This window comes from Molossus molossus, unplaced genomic scaffold (assembly GCF_014108415.1).
Source record: "Molossus molossus isolate mMolMol1 unplaced genomic scaffold, mMolMol1.p scaffold_m16_p_17, whole genome shotgun sequence".
Classification (NCBI taxonomy): domain Eukaryota; kingdom Metazoa; phylum Chordata; class Mammalia; order Chiroptera; family Molossidae; genus Molossus; species Molossus molossus.
Window position 1 is genome coordinate 10,707,902 of NW_023425352.1, and position 14,922 is coordinate 10,722,823.

The window sequence follows — 14,922 nt, forward strand, 5'->3', positions numbered from 1 at the left end:
AACGTGCCGAGTTTGAGGACAGACGTGTACTGCCCAATGGGACTCTGGTAGGGATGTTCTGTGTCCACTGTCCACTGCCCACTGTGGAAACCACTAGCCACGTGTAGCTGTTGAGCACTGGAAGTGTGGCTAATGCTCCTGAAGGACTGCGATTAAAATATTACTTAATTTTAAATAATTTAAATGTAAGTAGCCATGTGCGGCTAGTGGCGACCCTATTTGACAGTGCAGATCTAGAAAGTGTTGGTTTGAAATACTGCAGGAGGCAGGGTGATTAACCTACGTGGGACTGAGAGTTCCCAGGGACTCTGGACTCTCCAGGGCTGAACTGGGAAGGTCCCAGGTGAGCTGATTGGTTTTGTTTTTGTTTTTGTTTTTTTTTACCCTAGCCAGAGGTGTTACCTGTCTGTAATTATCAACTTTAATTGTTGTGTGTGCAATCCACTGCTTCCTAGGCTGGCCAAATCGGGATCTGCAGCTTGGAAAGAAAACTCCCCTCTCTTGGAATTTAGGGAGTTAGAAAATAGAAAACCAGCATGATTCTTGAAATACGTGCTCTGCATGATTTTCTCCTTGTTTTCTCCACATCTTGTTTTTTGTTCCATTCTATACTTTTAGGTAGTGATTCCCCTCCTTGCCTGCACATTCCAGTCCCCTGGGTTGCTCACTTCTAAAAATAAATATGGATGCCCAAGGTCTACCCTAGACTAGTTAAACCAGAATCTTGGGTTCGGGGTGGGTGGACAGGGGGCTAGACAGTCACATGATTTACCAGCTTCCCAGGTGATTCTGGGGTGCAGCCAGGATTGGAAAGTACAGCTCTTGGACTTGCTTCCACTTCTTTGCCAAGCTCCAGTCGATCTTTAACCATTTATCTCCTCTGACTTGGTGGAGGACAGTAGTGTAGGGTTTCAGGGATGTTCTGTGGTGCCATCTTTCAGACCATATATGACAAGCTAAGCCCCAGACTGAGGGCGTTACAGAGCAGCCTGACCTCGTCATGCACACAAGATTTGGTGTGCTTTGCCGTACCAGTGTAATGCCCATGGCTAACTTGATGTACCTAAGCACTCCTGACTGACATGTGAACTCACGCCTAGTAACAACGCTATGAGACGCATATAATCACTGTTCCTATTTTCCAGATGAGGAATATGAGCCCCAGATTAACCAAGCTGTCCAAAGTCCCCTGGCTACTAGGTGCTTGGGCTGGGATTAGGCTGCACTTTTTAATTACTGTGCTACGAGACCTTACGGGACCTGTGGACCGAGAGGTCCCAAGAGATGATGTCTTCCCAAGCTGTGGCTATTTTTCTTATGGCGGAGAATTGGTCAGATTCATCTGTTTTGTTTTGTTTTTGCATTGGTTAGTTCAAGATTTGCAGGCTCTCTGTCACCAAATCCCTTGAGCTGTGCGGCTGACTTAAGATTTTCGGACCGTGAGCCAGTCCTGAAGGCTTTTCTCTGGGAGCCTGAGTGCTGCAGGGAAGAAGTAGCTGCACGATGCAGGGGCTTCAGTTTCTGCCAGTTTTGCTGAGGACAGTTACACATGTATTCACTGTCGTGTGTTCGTGTGTGTACATACTGCTCAGAGCAGTGAGCATGGTTTTCTAACTTCAAAGAAATAAAAATATTAGTAACTATTTTTTTTCCCTTTTATGCCCTATCCCCCAAGTGACCCCTTCCCTCTACAAGTGGTTGAATTCTTCTCTCACTTTTCACCTCCTTTCCCTGTACCTGGCTTTATTATTATTTTTTTAATTCACACATAATCACAATAAAACATATTTTCTGTGATTTCCATTAAGATACAATAGGTGAAGGGTTCTTAATGAACCTTTTTCATAAAGACCCAGTAATTGGGAGTCTATAATGTTTCATCTAAATTCTACTGGCAATATAATGGAAGGAATCATATTGGTATTTTTAAAAAAGACTTCAAAGCCATTATCTGATGTTTTAAATACAAAAAAAATTTTCTTAATGTCAATATGAGATCATGGTTTTATAAGCCTTTATTGTTTGTTCTGTACGTCTGTAAAGTAGGTCAATAAGAATAGAGTGGCAAATCAATTTAGATTTTTCAACTTCATCTACAGATACTTTTAAATGTCAAGTAAACTAATGCAAAGTCTCTCAATAAAGTATATATTTTTCAAAGCAATATTAGATATAGTAATGAGATTTGGAATTATGAGCCTAGATTACTCAGTGGCATCAGTGCATATTTTTAGCATCTCTTAGTTCTTGTTTCTTTCTTGCAGAAAGGGAGGGGGGCTTTTTATTGACTTTTCAGAACTAAGAACAATTTAGTTTGTACTCACTGATTGGGGTTTGTGTGGTGGAGGCCGATGGGGAGCTGGTGTGCAGAGAGCGGCATTCTGTGGTCAATCAAATCTTTCCTGTTGAAAATGCAATTTTTTAAAGGCCTATATCTTTACATGTCTACATTCAGCTGTTTTATGGGCTAATTTTCAAGGATTCTTTTTGGGTGTGGCTACCGTAAAATTGTCTGTTAATTCTTATTTAAATGGTTATGGAGTGCTAATAAAACTTCTAGACATTGGTGTTGTCCATAAATATTTGTTCATTTGAATTAGATTTTAAGATTTGGGCCCTACCATCCCAGTAGCTATTCTAAACCTTTTGGGTCATGATTGGAAGAAATAAAACATGTCCTTTGCTGTGTGAATTGTCTGTTTCTGGGGTGCTCTCTGTTTCTGTAGTTAGAATCATACACTTCTAGAATTAATGACCAGATATCTGGGATGTTCTTGAAGACTCTGGTTTCAGATTTTTTATTTCTATCTTTAGGTTATTCATAGAAATAGAAAGTTTTGTTTGTCTTTTTTTTTTTTTTTAAGAAAAAAAGTATGCAAGTATAAAGTCAAAGTATAGAATTCCAGTCTGATGATCTCTTGGTATCTGGGAACCACCAAGGTGCTGGACTGGGAGGGGGCAGCGGTTCTGTGAGGCCCACCCTTCGACCCTGTGCTCCATCATCAACCCCAGATCATTCACTTTCCGTCAGTCATATGCTCTGAATGTAACCTTCTCAACTGAAAGGAGATCTAAAAATGGTGCTTTGGCTACAAGATGAATGTGGGGCGTTCAGGTTACTTTATTTTTATGGCAATAGAGGGTTTTAAGTTGAAAACTGCTGTGTGTTTTCCCCTCATATAGTTGGAAATATTTCTGAATAATTCACGTATTTTTCCAGCCTAGTGAATCTGGCTGGTATCTGGTCATGGCTTGGGCACTGATGATGTCGCAGGGCCTGCAAACAGGTGTGCTTAGCGGAATGCTCAGAGCATGGACATTTTGCTCCGTGGATGATAAAGCAGATGTGGGACAGTGAGTGGAGTGTGTAAACTTCCTTTACTTCTGGCAGCTGATTTTTATTTTTTATCTTTTTGGTACGTGCCCCTAGTGGGAACTGAACCCAGGACTCTGGTCTGCAGGCCGAAGCTCCAACCGCGGAGCCAAACCGGCCAGGGCAGGCAGCTGATTTTTAAAACAAACCTCTGATTACAGCACCGCAAGCTAATACTGCTGGCAGGAACTTTCGGGAGCACCCACCTGCCAGGACCAAGTCCTGAGTATCAAAGAAAAATGACTTGTCATAGGTCACTTAAGGCTCATAGGTCTTCCTAATGACCTGGGGAGAACCGAAATTCGCTGTGGTGGGCTCACATCTGCTACCGCCTCTTTTTCTTCCTTCCTCTTAAAGGCAGAAGCCCTTCTTCTGTGTCCTCTTCTGCACCCCACCCCCAACCTAGTAAACAGACAGTAGCATTTAGTTGGGTTCCCAGGTTCTCCTGCAGTAAACTTTTGATCGTGTTATAATGTTGCTTTCCTTTTCTCTCTCTCTTTTTGTCTTTTAGCAATAGGCGAATATGAAGACCTTAGAGCGGAGAACCAGAAAACAAAGGAGAAGGTTTGTACTTTACCCTTTCATTCCGTTCTTACTCGTGTAAAAAGCCTAGATGGCATGGTGCATTGTTCTGCCACCGATTTCAGTGAAATGCGAACGAGAGGGTTTTTTTCCTTCTTCTTTTCTCCTGCTTGTGTGGTTCCAGCTTCTATCAGCTCCAGGCTGCAGATGGTGAAGGGCAGCAGGCGGCCACCGTGGGCGCTGCTCGGGGGATGCACGGCACAGCTAATGGGCAGCGAGGCGCCGGGCCAGGCAACTCGAGCCCCCGAGAATTGAACTTTTTCCCCACCATCAGATTTGGGATTCTGGTGATGGAATGGAGGCCTGACTCGTGTACTTTCGGGGTTTAGACATACGAGATTCTGGAGAGAACTGTTTGGAATTAAGCACTGGTGGTTGAGCCCACCTGCCTCCATAAACCTCTCACAGGTGTGCTTCCTCTGAGTCTGAATTATGTGCTGGAAGTGCAGGACACCCAAGGGGAAGATGGAGACGCCTGGTGACTGTTGTCAGGGACTCTGGAAGCTTTATTTTTAAACTGTTAAATAATTGAATTCCACTTACATCTATAAACCACTTACCATGACTGAACACGTTTATTTAAGATTCATGAATGTGTGTGTATGTGCCTGTGTGTCAAAATTTAGGGAGGGGACGAATGGAAGGAAAGGCCATTTAAACAAGGAAAAGTAGAAGGACTGAATAGAAAATGAAAAGTGGCTTAGCCAGTGTGGCTCAGTGAATTGAGCATCTTCCCATGGACTGAGAGGTCTCAGTTCAATTCCTGGTCAGGGCACATGCCCAGGTTGTGGGCTCCATCCCCAGTAGAGGGCAGCCAGTCAATGTTTCTCTCCTTCTCTCCCTTCCTCTCTAAAAAATCAATAGAAACATTAAAACAACAACAACAACAACAAATGAAAAGTAGGAGAGACAGAACAGAACCCTTCATTACTGCTTTTAGACATAAATGAAATTTACTTTTAGAAATTATTTTGTTTGGTAGACCAGATATTTCAAAACATATCTTTGGTGGAAAATTAATAAAACAGGTCCTTCGTGGTTGTTCAAGAAGGCGATCATCATTGCTGTAAAATATGAAATGTCATCTTTACCATTTCAGAGTAAGAACTGTAATGAAAATTAGTAGTGAGCTAAATATTTGTAAAACTTATGGCATATTTATTGGCCTCTTAGGAATCATACTTAGCTTTTTCACTCACATTAATTGCCACCTATATAGCTTTAGTACCCTTGGTGATATTAATGGTAAGTACTTTAGTTCAAAGCAGATTATAATGGATTTTTAGATCATTATTTTTCACCCAGTTTTGCGACTCCTTTGTAAATAACTCTTTGGTGTTCTGTGAAACCTTAAGTGTCTCTCTTCCTGTCATCTGGCAATGCAGGGACTGGTAGGTGGGGTGATAAAAATATCCACGACAGAATGTGGCTGGTGTGGGCGTCTCTAATATGGTAAGGAGGTCACAGAAAATAGTTTGCCAGAATTTTTCATGCTAATACCATAAACACCAAAAATCACCGACGTCCTGAGGATGCCAACAGGTCGGGAGCTTATGCTTAGATCCTGGGTCCCAGGTGCCGTGTAATTTCAAAATGAAGCTAATGGGCAACGCTTAGGCCAGGTAGCTTGAGCTGCTTTTTCATTCTTTTTTTTTTTTTTTTTTAAATTCTCGCCTGAGGCTATTTTTTCCATTTATCTTCAGGGAGGGGAGATATGACAGAGAGGGGGAGAGACAGACAGACACACACACACACACATCAATTGTTTGCCTCCCGCATGACCAGGGCCAGGACCCAAACCCCAAACCACAACCGAGGTATGTTCCCTTGATCGGATTCGAACCCACGACTCTTTGGTGGAGGCTCCAACCACTGAGCCAAATTGGCCAGGGCTTGAGCTTCTTTTTCTAAGATGCCCAATGATCTTCCAGCTGCAGGAGAAAGAACCCGGAGGTTATCAGTCGATTGAGTCCCTTCCATGGGTGTTCCTGGCCCGAGAGGGAAGAGCAAACCCGTTGGAAAGGTTAACTTGGGAGCGCTCTTTGACTTAACCTAGGAGAGATGAGGAGGGACAGCAAACAGCTGTCCTCATATGACAGAAGGGGAAGGACAGAGAAGAAAATGAATAGCACAAGAGGAAGAAGAGTACACTTTTTGTTTCCTCTTTTCTCCTCCTTTAATTCTTGTTTACTTGGAGACCTGGCATTGCCCAAAAATCGTAGATGTTCTATAAACATCTGTGTTGGTGGTGGCGACGGCGTTGAACTGAGAGCCACTTTTTGCAGAGAGGTTTTAAGTGAACCATCTATTATACAAGTGGAATTATAGGTGAAATGCATTTGGTAAAAGAAGGGTTATAAATTATCTTATCCATTAACTGTTTACGTGTTTCTCTACACGGAGTATGGCCTAATACTTTTTGTAACATCTGTATGCATTATTGACCTGCTTCTGTTCTAATTCCTTAAAAATAACTATTAACAGAAATGGGAAGAAAGGAAATGAAAGCAACATGGGTTGCTGCGTGGTTGGGCAGAACAGAATAGAGTGGTTTTAAGTTCACCGCTCTCTGTTTATCTTCTGTTAAAAGACTAGCAGGCTTATTACTGAAGATTTTTCCCCAAAAGGGGGGGCTGTATGACAAAGGAGGGCAACGTATAATAAAAGCCTTTTATACAGCATAGAATGAGTAAAAGCAGCTTTAGTCCCGGAGGTGGCAAACGGAGAACAGCATTTTCTCTGGCAAAGCACTTCCTTGTGCCCGGCTGGGTGAGCTTTGTCTCATCCACATCAGCAAATAAATGTGGCTGTTCCCGCCTCATGGCCCCAAAAGTGGTAAGACTCCACTTGCCATTGTTAATTTGATGTGGGGAAATTTTGCACGAGTGGAAGGGACCAAAAAAATAAACTGCAAGTTATTTCTCCCTCCCCCGTGTCCACGTTAAGTCTGACTGTCTTTGTCGCCAGGTCATGGACCTTATCAGTGGGAAGAGACGGGGTGTGATTCCCTTGGGTAAGATCTTCTTATGCCCCATTTGGAATCTCCTCTGTTGAGACAAGAGGTAGGACGTGAATCACTTCGGAACAGGCTGTTGCTTAAAAGGCTGTGCTTATTAAGAAGTTACTGTGGTTCATGTATATGCACTTGTCTCCCTTGTCTGCTGCTTCAGGCAGCCCCGGGTCAGCTCCATGTCCTAAGAACAGGACCTCGGTGCTTGACAGGCTCTAGATTCAAACATGGGTCTTCTAACCTCCAAGGTTCTTGCTGAAGCAGGTCAACTTCCGGGACCTAATTAACTCTTTCTCCACAAAGGTCTTGGTTTTATTCTCAATTCTTTATGGCTTGCTCATGAAGTTTCCACATGAATTTAATTCCACACATGATCAGACTCAGTGCATCTCTGGATCTTTTTTTAAAAAATCATTTTGTATTTCGAAATCAAAAGTTGTATTTAGAAATCGAAAGTGCGCTTCTCGTTTCTGACATACTGCATTCCTGACATGCCACGTTCCAAGGACAAGAGTCAGAGATTTGAGAGGATGGGCCAAAGTTTTCACGACCTTTTCCTCTGCAGATTTTCCTTTGTAAGAAAAATATAATGTTGATCATTTTGTGGTTTTTATCAATGTCTTTGAGGGTGGAATCAATCTCTTTGAGTTTATAAGGAAAGCTTTTTGAAGGGAAAACTTTCTACTGAATGCCTTCTGAGTACTGGGGTAGGAAAAAAATACGCATCAAGGTCCCACTCTTGAGTAAAACCACTCTAATGAGGGGGATGGGCAAGTTGACAAATAACTGTAATACACTGTGATGATATAAGTGCAGACCTAGAGTTTGGGGATGGGATGAGACAAGGACAAAAAAAAAAAAAAAATAAGGTTCCTACTCAATTCCATGTGACAAACTCTTAGTAGGTTTTAATGCTTGGCCTAAATGCCACTTATTGCTAATTCTCTTAGAAGCAGAATTAATTATTTGCTTCTTTGTAATAAAACATCTGTATATTTCTTATGCGCTTATCACATTTTCTCAACGAAAGTTTATATCAAAATATGTCAGGTACAAGTTGTATGGGTTAGATGAAAATGTGAAAACATCAGTGGTTTTTTTTTTTTAACATCACGAGAAGTGGAGATTATGGAGAGGGTGCTATTTTCTGTTTTTTGCCTACTTTCTAAATAACATTATCAACAGTATGTTAAAAAGTTAGAAAGCCTATCACACTGAAGTCAGCAACTCTACCAAAACTGGTTTTGGGGGGTATGGGGAAATAGAAGACTATTTATTTTGGAATCAACCAAACAAAATGTTTTACTTTGCTTGGGAGGCAGTCACCACATTGAAATGTTAGTCATGCTGCTACAATTGAGGGGCACTCTCTGATGGCTTACTCAGGAGCTTTGTCATAATTGTTTGGGGTTCTCTCCTATATGGGGCAAAGCCTAGCTGAGCTTTTAGTGGACAGCTTTCAACTTTCTAAGGCGTGTGTGTGTGTGTGTGTGTGTGTGTGTGGAGTGTGCATAAAAAAGAAGGAAACCTGTATAATAGAAGAATGTCTGCCTTTAAACAGTAAGTATTTGTGTTTAATATTATGAACTGAGACGGAGTTTTGAAATGAATAAATGTTTAAGTGGCTGATTAGAAGTCGTTTGGCTGAACAACTGTAAGAGTGCATCAGGCCGTTCTGTCAGCTCGCCAGGAACAATGAATGGAAAGGGGGTGAGGCAGACACTCTCCAAGACTTATGTTTCAAAAGCAAGGTATATGATACTGTTTGCCTCTTGGCTCAGTGATCTCTTGTTAAAATTTCTTCCTCTTGTGTAAATTTCAGAGGCGAAGGTCCCAAAGTATGTTATTTTTAAACGATCAATAAAGAAGCCACTTTTTAAGAGCAAGCTATGCGCCCATTATGCTAACTGTTCATGCATAATACATCCACATACATGCGGTTTCTTTAGAACAGAGTGGCAAGTGGTTGTGCCAGAGGAAAAGTAATTACTTAGCAGTTTGAAAGTGAAAATGAGTCTCTTATTAACAGCAATCTATCCAGAAACAAAGAGCAGGGATCTCTGTTCGGATGACATGTGTTTCCCTCTAAGACACAATACCTAGAATTTGGAGAATGCTGCAAGACAGCTGTAGAGGCAGCCCCTACTTTATCGCCTGCGAAAATTGGAGGGAAAAACTTTGAATTGGAAGAAAGAACACTGCGAAAAGAGAAAGAGACTGAAAGGAATTCCATCCTAGTGGGAATGATTTAATTTATTGTGTTCTTTGAGGATAAGCACAGTGGAGTTCAGCCATACTTACATAGGTGGAACAATAGAATTATCGATTGGTATTAAAAATGATTTGACGGTCCTCTAAATGACATTGTCAAAGATTCTAGCACAGTAAATATGCACAGTTCCGATGCTTTTGCACGTTTACATTTTTAAGTATTCTAACTGGATATAAGAAGAATGAACTTCAAGAAAAATGAGTAAGACTGGTGTGGGGTCGAGACCTCTTTGAACTCAGTGTTACGGCCTCTGCTGTATGTTCCTGCAGTGCGGTATTTCTCTCATAGAGTCTTATAAACTGTTTGTTTCATTGTTGGTCTTTCTTGGTAGAGCATCTGTTTTGTGAGAGCACGTTGTCTATTTTGTTCCCCACAGTAGTTCCCTGTATAAATGATTTGTTCAGTCCGCGAGGAAGGAAATAGAGGTGTTCAGTGGTTATAGTTGACAACTGCTTGGAAGTCTCATTCAGCCCACGGTAAGGTACTTACCTATGTACAGCCTGCCTGCTCTGTTGGCAGCATGGTGTGTACGCAGTATGTGTGCACACTTCTTGGGCCCCAGCATGGCCTTTCTGTAGGCTGGCAACCCTCCACTGCCTTTGTGCGCCACGGAGATAAAAGTGAATGTTGATTAGTAGAAGTTAGACACAATTCAGAACATTGGGGCTTTTTGCTTGCACAAAACATACACCCGGCAACATGTAAAGACGCCTTAGTGTCTGCATCAGCTGCCTGTACTTCCGCTGAGCCCCATCAAGCAGACATTGTGGTATGAACGGGGAGTTGGATGCTCTGTGTGGGAGAGAGATCAGAGCTGTTCAGGTGGTGGGGGAGGGGTGGTGCCAGTTCCTAGTGGGAAGCCTTCCCTCTGGAAATCAGCCTGCCGATGCTGTGAAATGCTGGTTCAGTGTCAGAAGCCAGGTCGCTGCCCGGAGGAAGCTCAAAGAAGAGATCTGCAGAGTAGCCAGGGCTTCTAGTATTCGGAGCTTTCACCACCAGCAGGGCCAACCCCTGGTCAGTTCACCACTTCATAACGAGCCGAAATAGAGACTCTCAAATAGACATAACGTTACCCAGCTTGCTCACACCCACCAGCGCCTGTGCGGCGGGGTTCTACCCCAGCTTTGAGCTGCAGAGAATCACGGGGCATCATAAATAAGCGATGTGGGCCCTCGAACATCTGTTGCTATTGCAAAGTCTTCATGAGCAATTCTCAGACAAAAAAGCCATTTCTACAAATAGTGCAGCTGCAGGAGCAGGGTCGGGGAAGGGGCGGGACGGGTGCGGGGCTTCTGTGGGACATAAAGATGAAGCGTTCTTCCCAAAAGGCCCAGAACCTTGCGCACGTCTCTCTCTAGGTAGAATGAGAGAAAAGCGACAAGATATTTTCGGGGTTCACCTAAGACGGTGGAGTATGTGGATGTTTGGATTTCTGCTTAGTGAATGGGTCTGTGGCTCACATGTTGTTCAGCCCGGGGTGAGAACAAGCAGCTTTTGCAGCATGTGTAGGTCCCTCCCCCGGGACACACCCCTTTCCGTAATCATAGCAGATGGTGAATTCTGTGGCTGCCAGTTCCATCATAATGTGGTTGCAGAAAATAGAAAGCCAGGCAACATGAAGACCCCTGAGAGAACACAGCTGGGGTTGGGAGACAGCTTCTGAATCTGCCAGGGAGGACTCGGGGGTTAGTGCAAAGGCACATAGCTGGACTATAGAAACTGGCTACTTGCATGTTAGAATAAGCCTGTGATGTTGAGACCTGTTATTAACCAAAGCCCATCTCCCTGCGCCATATGAGCAGAGGGCATGGGCAGAAAATCTTACATTGGGGGCATTGGTATAAGCCTACCAGACATTGTCACGTGTCATTAATGGCCAGTAAATGGTAGCTGCGTGGGTAGTTTGGGTGCGATGTCTGTTGGTGGCCATTTTCAGATCTGAGTAGATAAGAGGACCATCGTGTTCAGGAATGCTCATTCCATTTCTTTGTCATCCACAGTGTCCGTGAAAACTCGAGCTATCTGATGTAAGCGAGAAGGAAATTAATCTCTCATTCTTCCAGGTGAAGTTGTGAGAAGTACGTAGAAGAATCCAAGGGGCAGGTGGTCAGGAGCAGCAGCCCTGAGCACCAGCACTCAGATCAAGGCAGTGTCTCACAGGGCATCTGATGCCTTCGGAAATGCCCCAAACTAGAAACATAAAAGTGATTTGAAAGGAAACACCAGATGTATTTCATTTGGTAATCATAACTCAGAAGTTGAGTCAGAAGTTGTATTTGTCGTTGTGCTCTGGGCTACACTGGGCATGGTTGGAGGTGGGGTGGGCAGACTGGCAGGGTGGTGGGCAAATGCAGAACAAACAGGACACATTCTAGAAAACAAGAGGAATGTTACTGAAATAACTGACTACTAGTATCGTGAAATTAATCCGTGCACTGCATATTAAAGGATCTAGTAAAGCTCATTGGAGAATCCAGAACTCTAATGTTCAGAATTTTAAACACCAAAAAAACAATAAATGCAGTTAATTTGTTAAGTTGGAACTAGAAACTATATATTAGACATTTTTTTTACAGAGGATAGATTTTTCACAAGAAAACCTTAATGAAGGAATACAGTAGTCCCCCCTTCTCTGTGGTTTCAGTTATCCAAGGTCAACCAAGGTCTGAAAATATTAAATGGAAAATTTCAGAAATAAACAGCTCCTAAGTTTTCAATTGTGTGCTGTTCTGAGTAGCACAATAAAACCTTCTGATGTCCCGCTCCATCCCGCCTGGGATGTGAGTCATCCCTTTGTCTAGCATGTCCGTAAGCTACCCCACGTTGAGTTCTTCTGTGGCCCTCTCGTTCATCAGATTGGTTATTAGAGATTTCGAGAGATGGAGAGAGGAGAAGGGTGGGGAAAAACACACCACAGTAATATAACTTTTACTACAGCATATGGTTATGCTTGTCCTATTTTATTATTAGTTGTCATTAATCTCTTACTGTGCCTAATTTATTAAATGTTATCATAGGTATGTATGTCTAGGAAAAAACATACGTAGGGTTCGCTACTGTCCGAGGTTTGAGGCACCCGCTGGGGGTCTTGGTATGTATCCCCACGGATAAGGGGGACTGCTGTATGCCTTCTCCCTTGCGATATGGTCCAGACTGACCCCTCTTGTGGTGGGTCTAAGTCGGGGTGTAGTACACAGCCTTGCTGATTTAGCACTGTGTGCTTGTTCCACGAACTCTAGTCAGAATGGATTCACCCAAATGTGTTTTAACGTTTGCGTTCTGGAGAAGCCTAAAGAGGAAAAGTGACGTTTGCTTCTTAACTTTTTATTTTGTAATATTTTAAAAGCACATAAAAGGGCAGAGAATAATAGAAAGACTATGCAACATACAGAATTAACTGTTATTTTTTGAAATTTAAAAATAAAAAATGCTACAGATAAAATTGTTGCATATCGCCCGTCACCCACCACAGTCCCCTTCCCCTCCCTGTCTGTTGTCGTAAATGTTGTATGTCCATTCTTCTATTTTGTGTTTTTATATTTTTACATATGCCACATGTATCATGAAATGAACATATACAATATACATATATTAATTGTTAAGGTGTCATTGGGTGTATATTCTATAATTTCTTTCACTCAGCATTATGGTTTTTGAGGTTTATCTGCGCTGATACACAGGGCTCTGGGTCATTCATTTTCATAGTGTATTTCACTGTATATTTCGCAGTGTGTTATATGAATGTGCCACGATTTGTTGTTGTTATAAATGCTGAACATGTGTGCATAGATCCCCTTGTACACATCCCTAGAGATTCTGGTACTAGACTCCTAGACTCCTGCACTAGAGCTGCCGGATCACACGCAGGGTGTGAGCACTTTCAGTTGAGATGGTTCATTTCCAAAGTAGTTATGCCTGTTGACACTTCCACCGGCTGTATGTGTTTCCAACTCCTGATGTTAGACTTTTTCCGTTTTCTCCAGTCTATTAGAGGAGAATATCTCACTATTTTAATTTGGGTTTTTCAAATGATCCGTGGCATCATTATTTTTTAGCCGTCGAAATTTGAAAATATCCAAGGGCATGAAATCTTAATATATTTATCTGGCAGAGTAGGATTAAACTGTAATTTAAAGCTGTGTTTTGTTCTAGTTGTCCTCTTATTACAGTGTTCCACAAAATTAAATGTTTGACTATTACTCCAATAGCTAAAACCACTTTTTAAAGTTTCAGACATTTTGGATGAAAATCTTTCCAGAAGCGTTACGCTTTCCTGTTCAGGGTAAAGTGAGTTCAGTCTTCATAATGAACATGAGGGTTTTGAAAAATTCATTAATACCTTCAGGGCCCATTAAAGTACCAAATGCTTGTTTCTGTACCAGATAGCCTAAAAGGTCCTCATCTTTCAATAATGTTTTTGTTTTGCCTTTTATGGTCTTACTTCCTAAAGTCTTTTCGGTGAGTCCTTCCACCTTTTAAAATGAAAAATCAGTTTACGTAAATGTTTATGGTTGTCGTGGAATATGTCGTCTTCTTTCCTTTTCCGTTGCTGCCTTCTATTTAGAATTCTCAGGATGCAAGGATGGTTTTCTCTTGAGTGGGAGAGTGCACGGGGCGTGTGGCAGCACTGGTCTTCATGTGGTCACTTCCAGCGGTGCGCTGGTGTTCTGGACCCCGGCGTTCACGGCCGTTTCAGGGCATTGGACCTGCGGACGGGTCGGGTGTTCACTGCACTTTCAAAATGCCGACTTAAAAAGAGGCACACATATTCTCTTACAGAATGAATGTATTTTAACATAGGATGTTAAGTTGGTCTGTTACTAAGGAGATCGTGAGCAATAAGGTGACTCATTATCTTTGAAGGTTCGAGATACAGTGGTATAAATACCAGGCTGGTTGAGCTGTACAAATACCGGGTGACCATTAATGCTGTTTTTTGTGGGTTTTTTTTTTAAGGTTTTTCACTTTTGTTTTCTTTTCATAAAATTGCTATTGTTTATAAGTTTGCTCTTCCTTGTCTTTCCAAACGTATACAAATTCATGATTTTTATTCTCATTTCAGTGTGACAAAATTAGGCAAGAACGAGATGAAGCTGTTAGAAAACTGGAGGAATTTCAGAAAAGTACGTAAGCACTTCAGTGGAATTATTATAACACACAGAGCTGTGTGTTGGGATTATGTGGGTAGACATGTCCCCTGTGTTTAGTACTGATGCATTGGGTATCCAAGAAAGCACGGATTGTCTTCCCATCTGCCCCCTAGATACCCTGGCATTACTGTGATTTTTAAAGAAATGGAATGAACACTATTGTTTTATGAGTGTGTGATTCTAAAAGACAGTTTGTACTTGTTATAAAACATTTTACTATGCAGGACAGTTAAAGGAGAACAAAAATTACTTGTTATCTAGACTTTTTGAGAAGAGCCAATGTTAGTTTTTGTAGTCTTTCTTTCCTGGTATTTTATCTATGTAATATGTGTATCTACAAAAAAATACAACCATACTTTGTGTTTAGTTTCGCAGCTTGTTTGTTTTGGTAAGCAATCTATTACAGGCATCTTTGCCTGTCTGTAGAGATGTATATTAGTTTTAATTGTTGCCTGTAGTATTCTGTTATATGATAGAACCAGAATTTATTTAAATGTTTCTTCAGTGATAGATTATATCTGGTTTCTAATTCTTA

General features: G+C 41.9%; 1 protein-coding gene across 1 annotated transcript in view; it reads left to right on the forward strand.

The window, feature by feature from the left end:
* SHTN1 (shootin 1) overlaps nt 1-14,922 on the forward strand; it is a 99,111-nt gene that overhangs the window by 12,877 nt on the left and 71,312 nt on the right. Inside the window, exons 2-3 of the mRNA XM_036265796.1 lie at nt 3,885-3,937; nt 14,300-14,360. Of these exons, the coding sequence (XP_036121689.1) occupies nt 3,885-3,937; nt 14,300-14,360 (114 nt within the window). The remainder of the gene's footprint in view (nt 1-3,884; nt 3,938-14,299; nt 14,361-14,922) is intronic.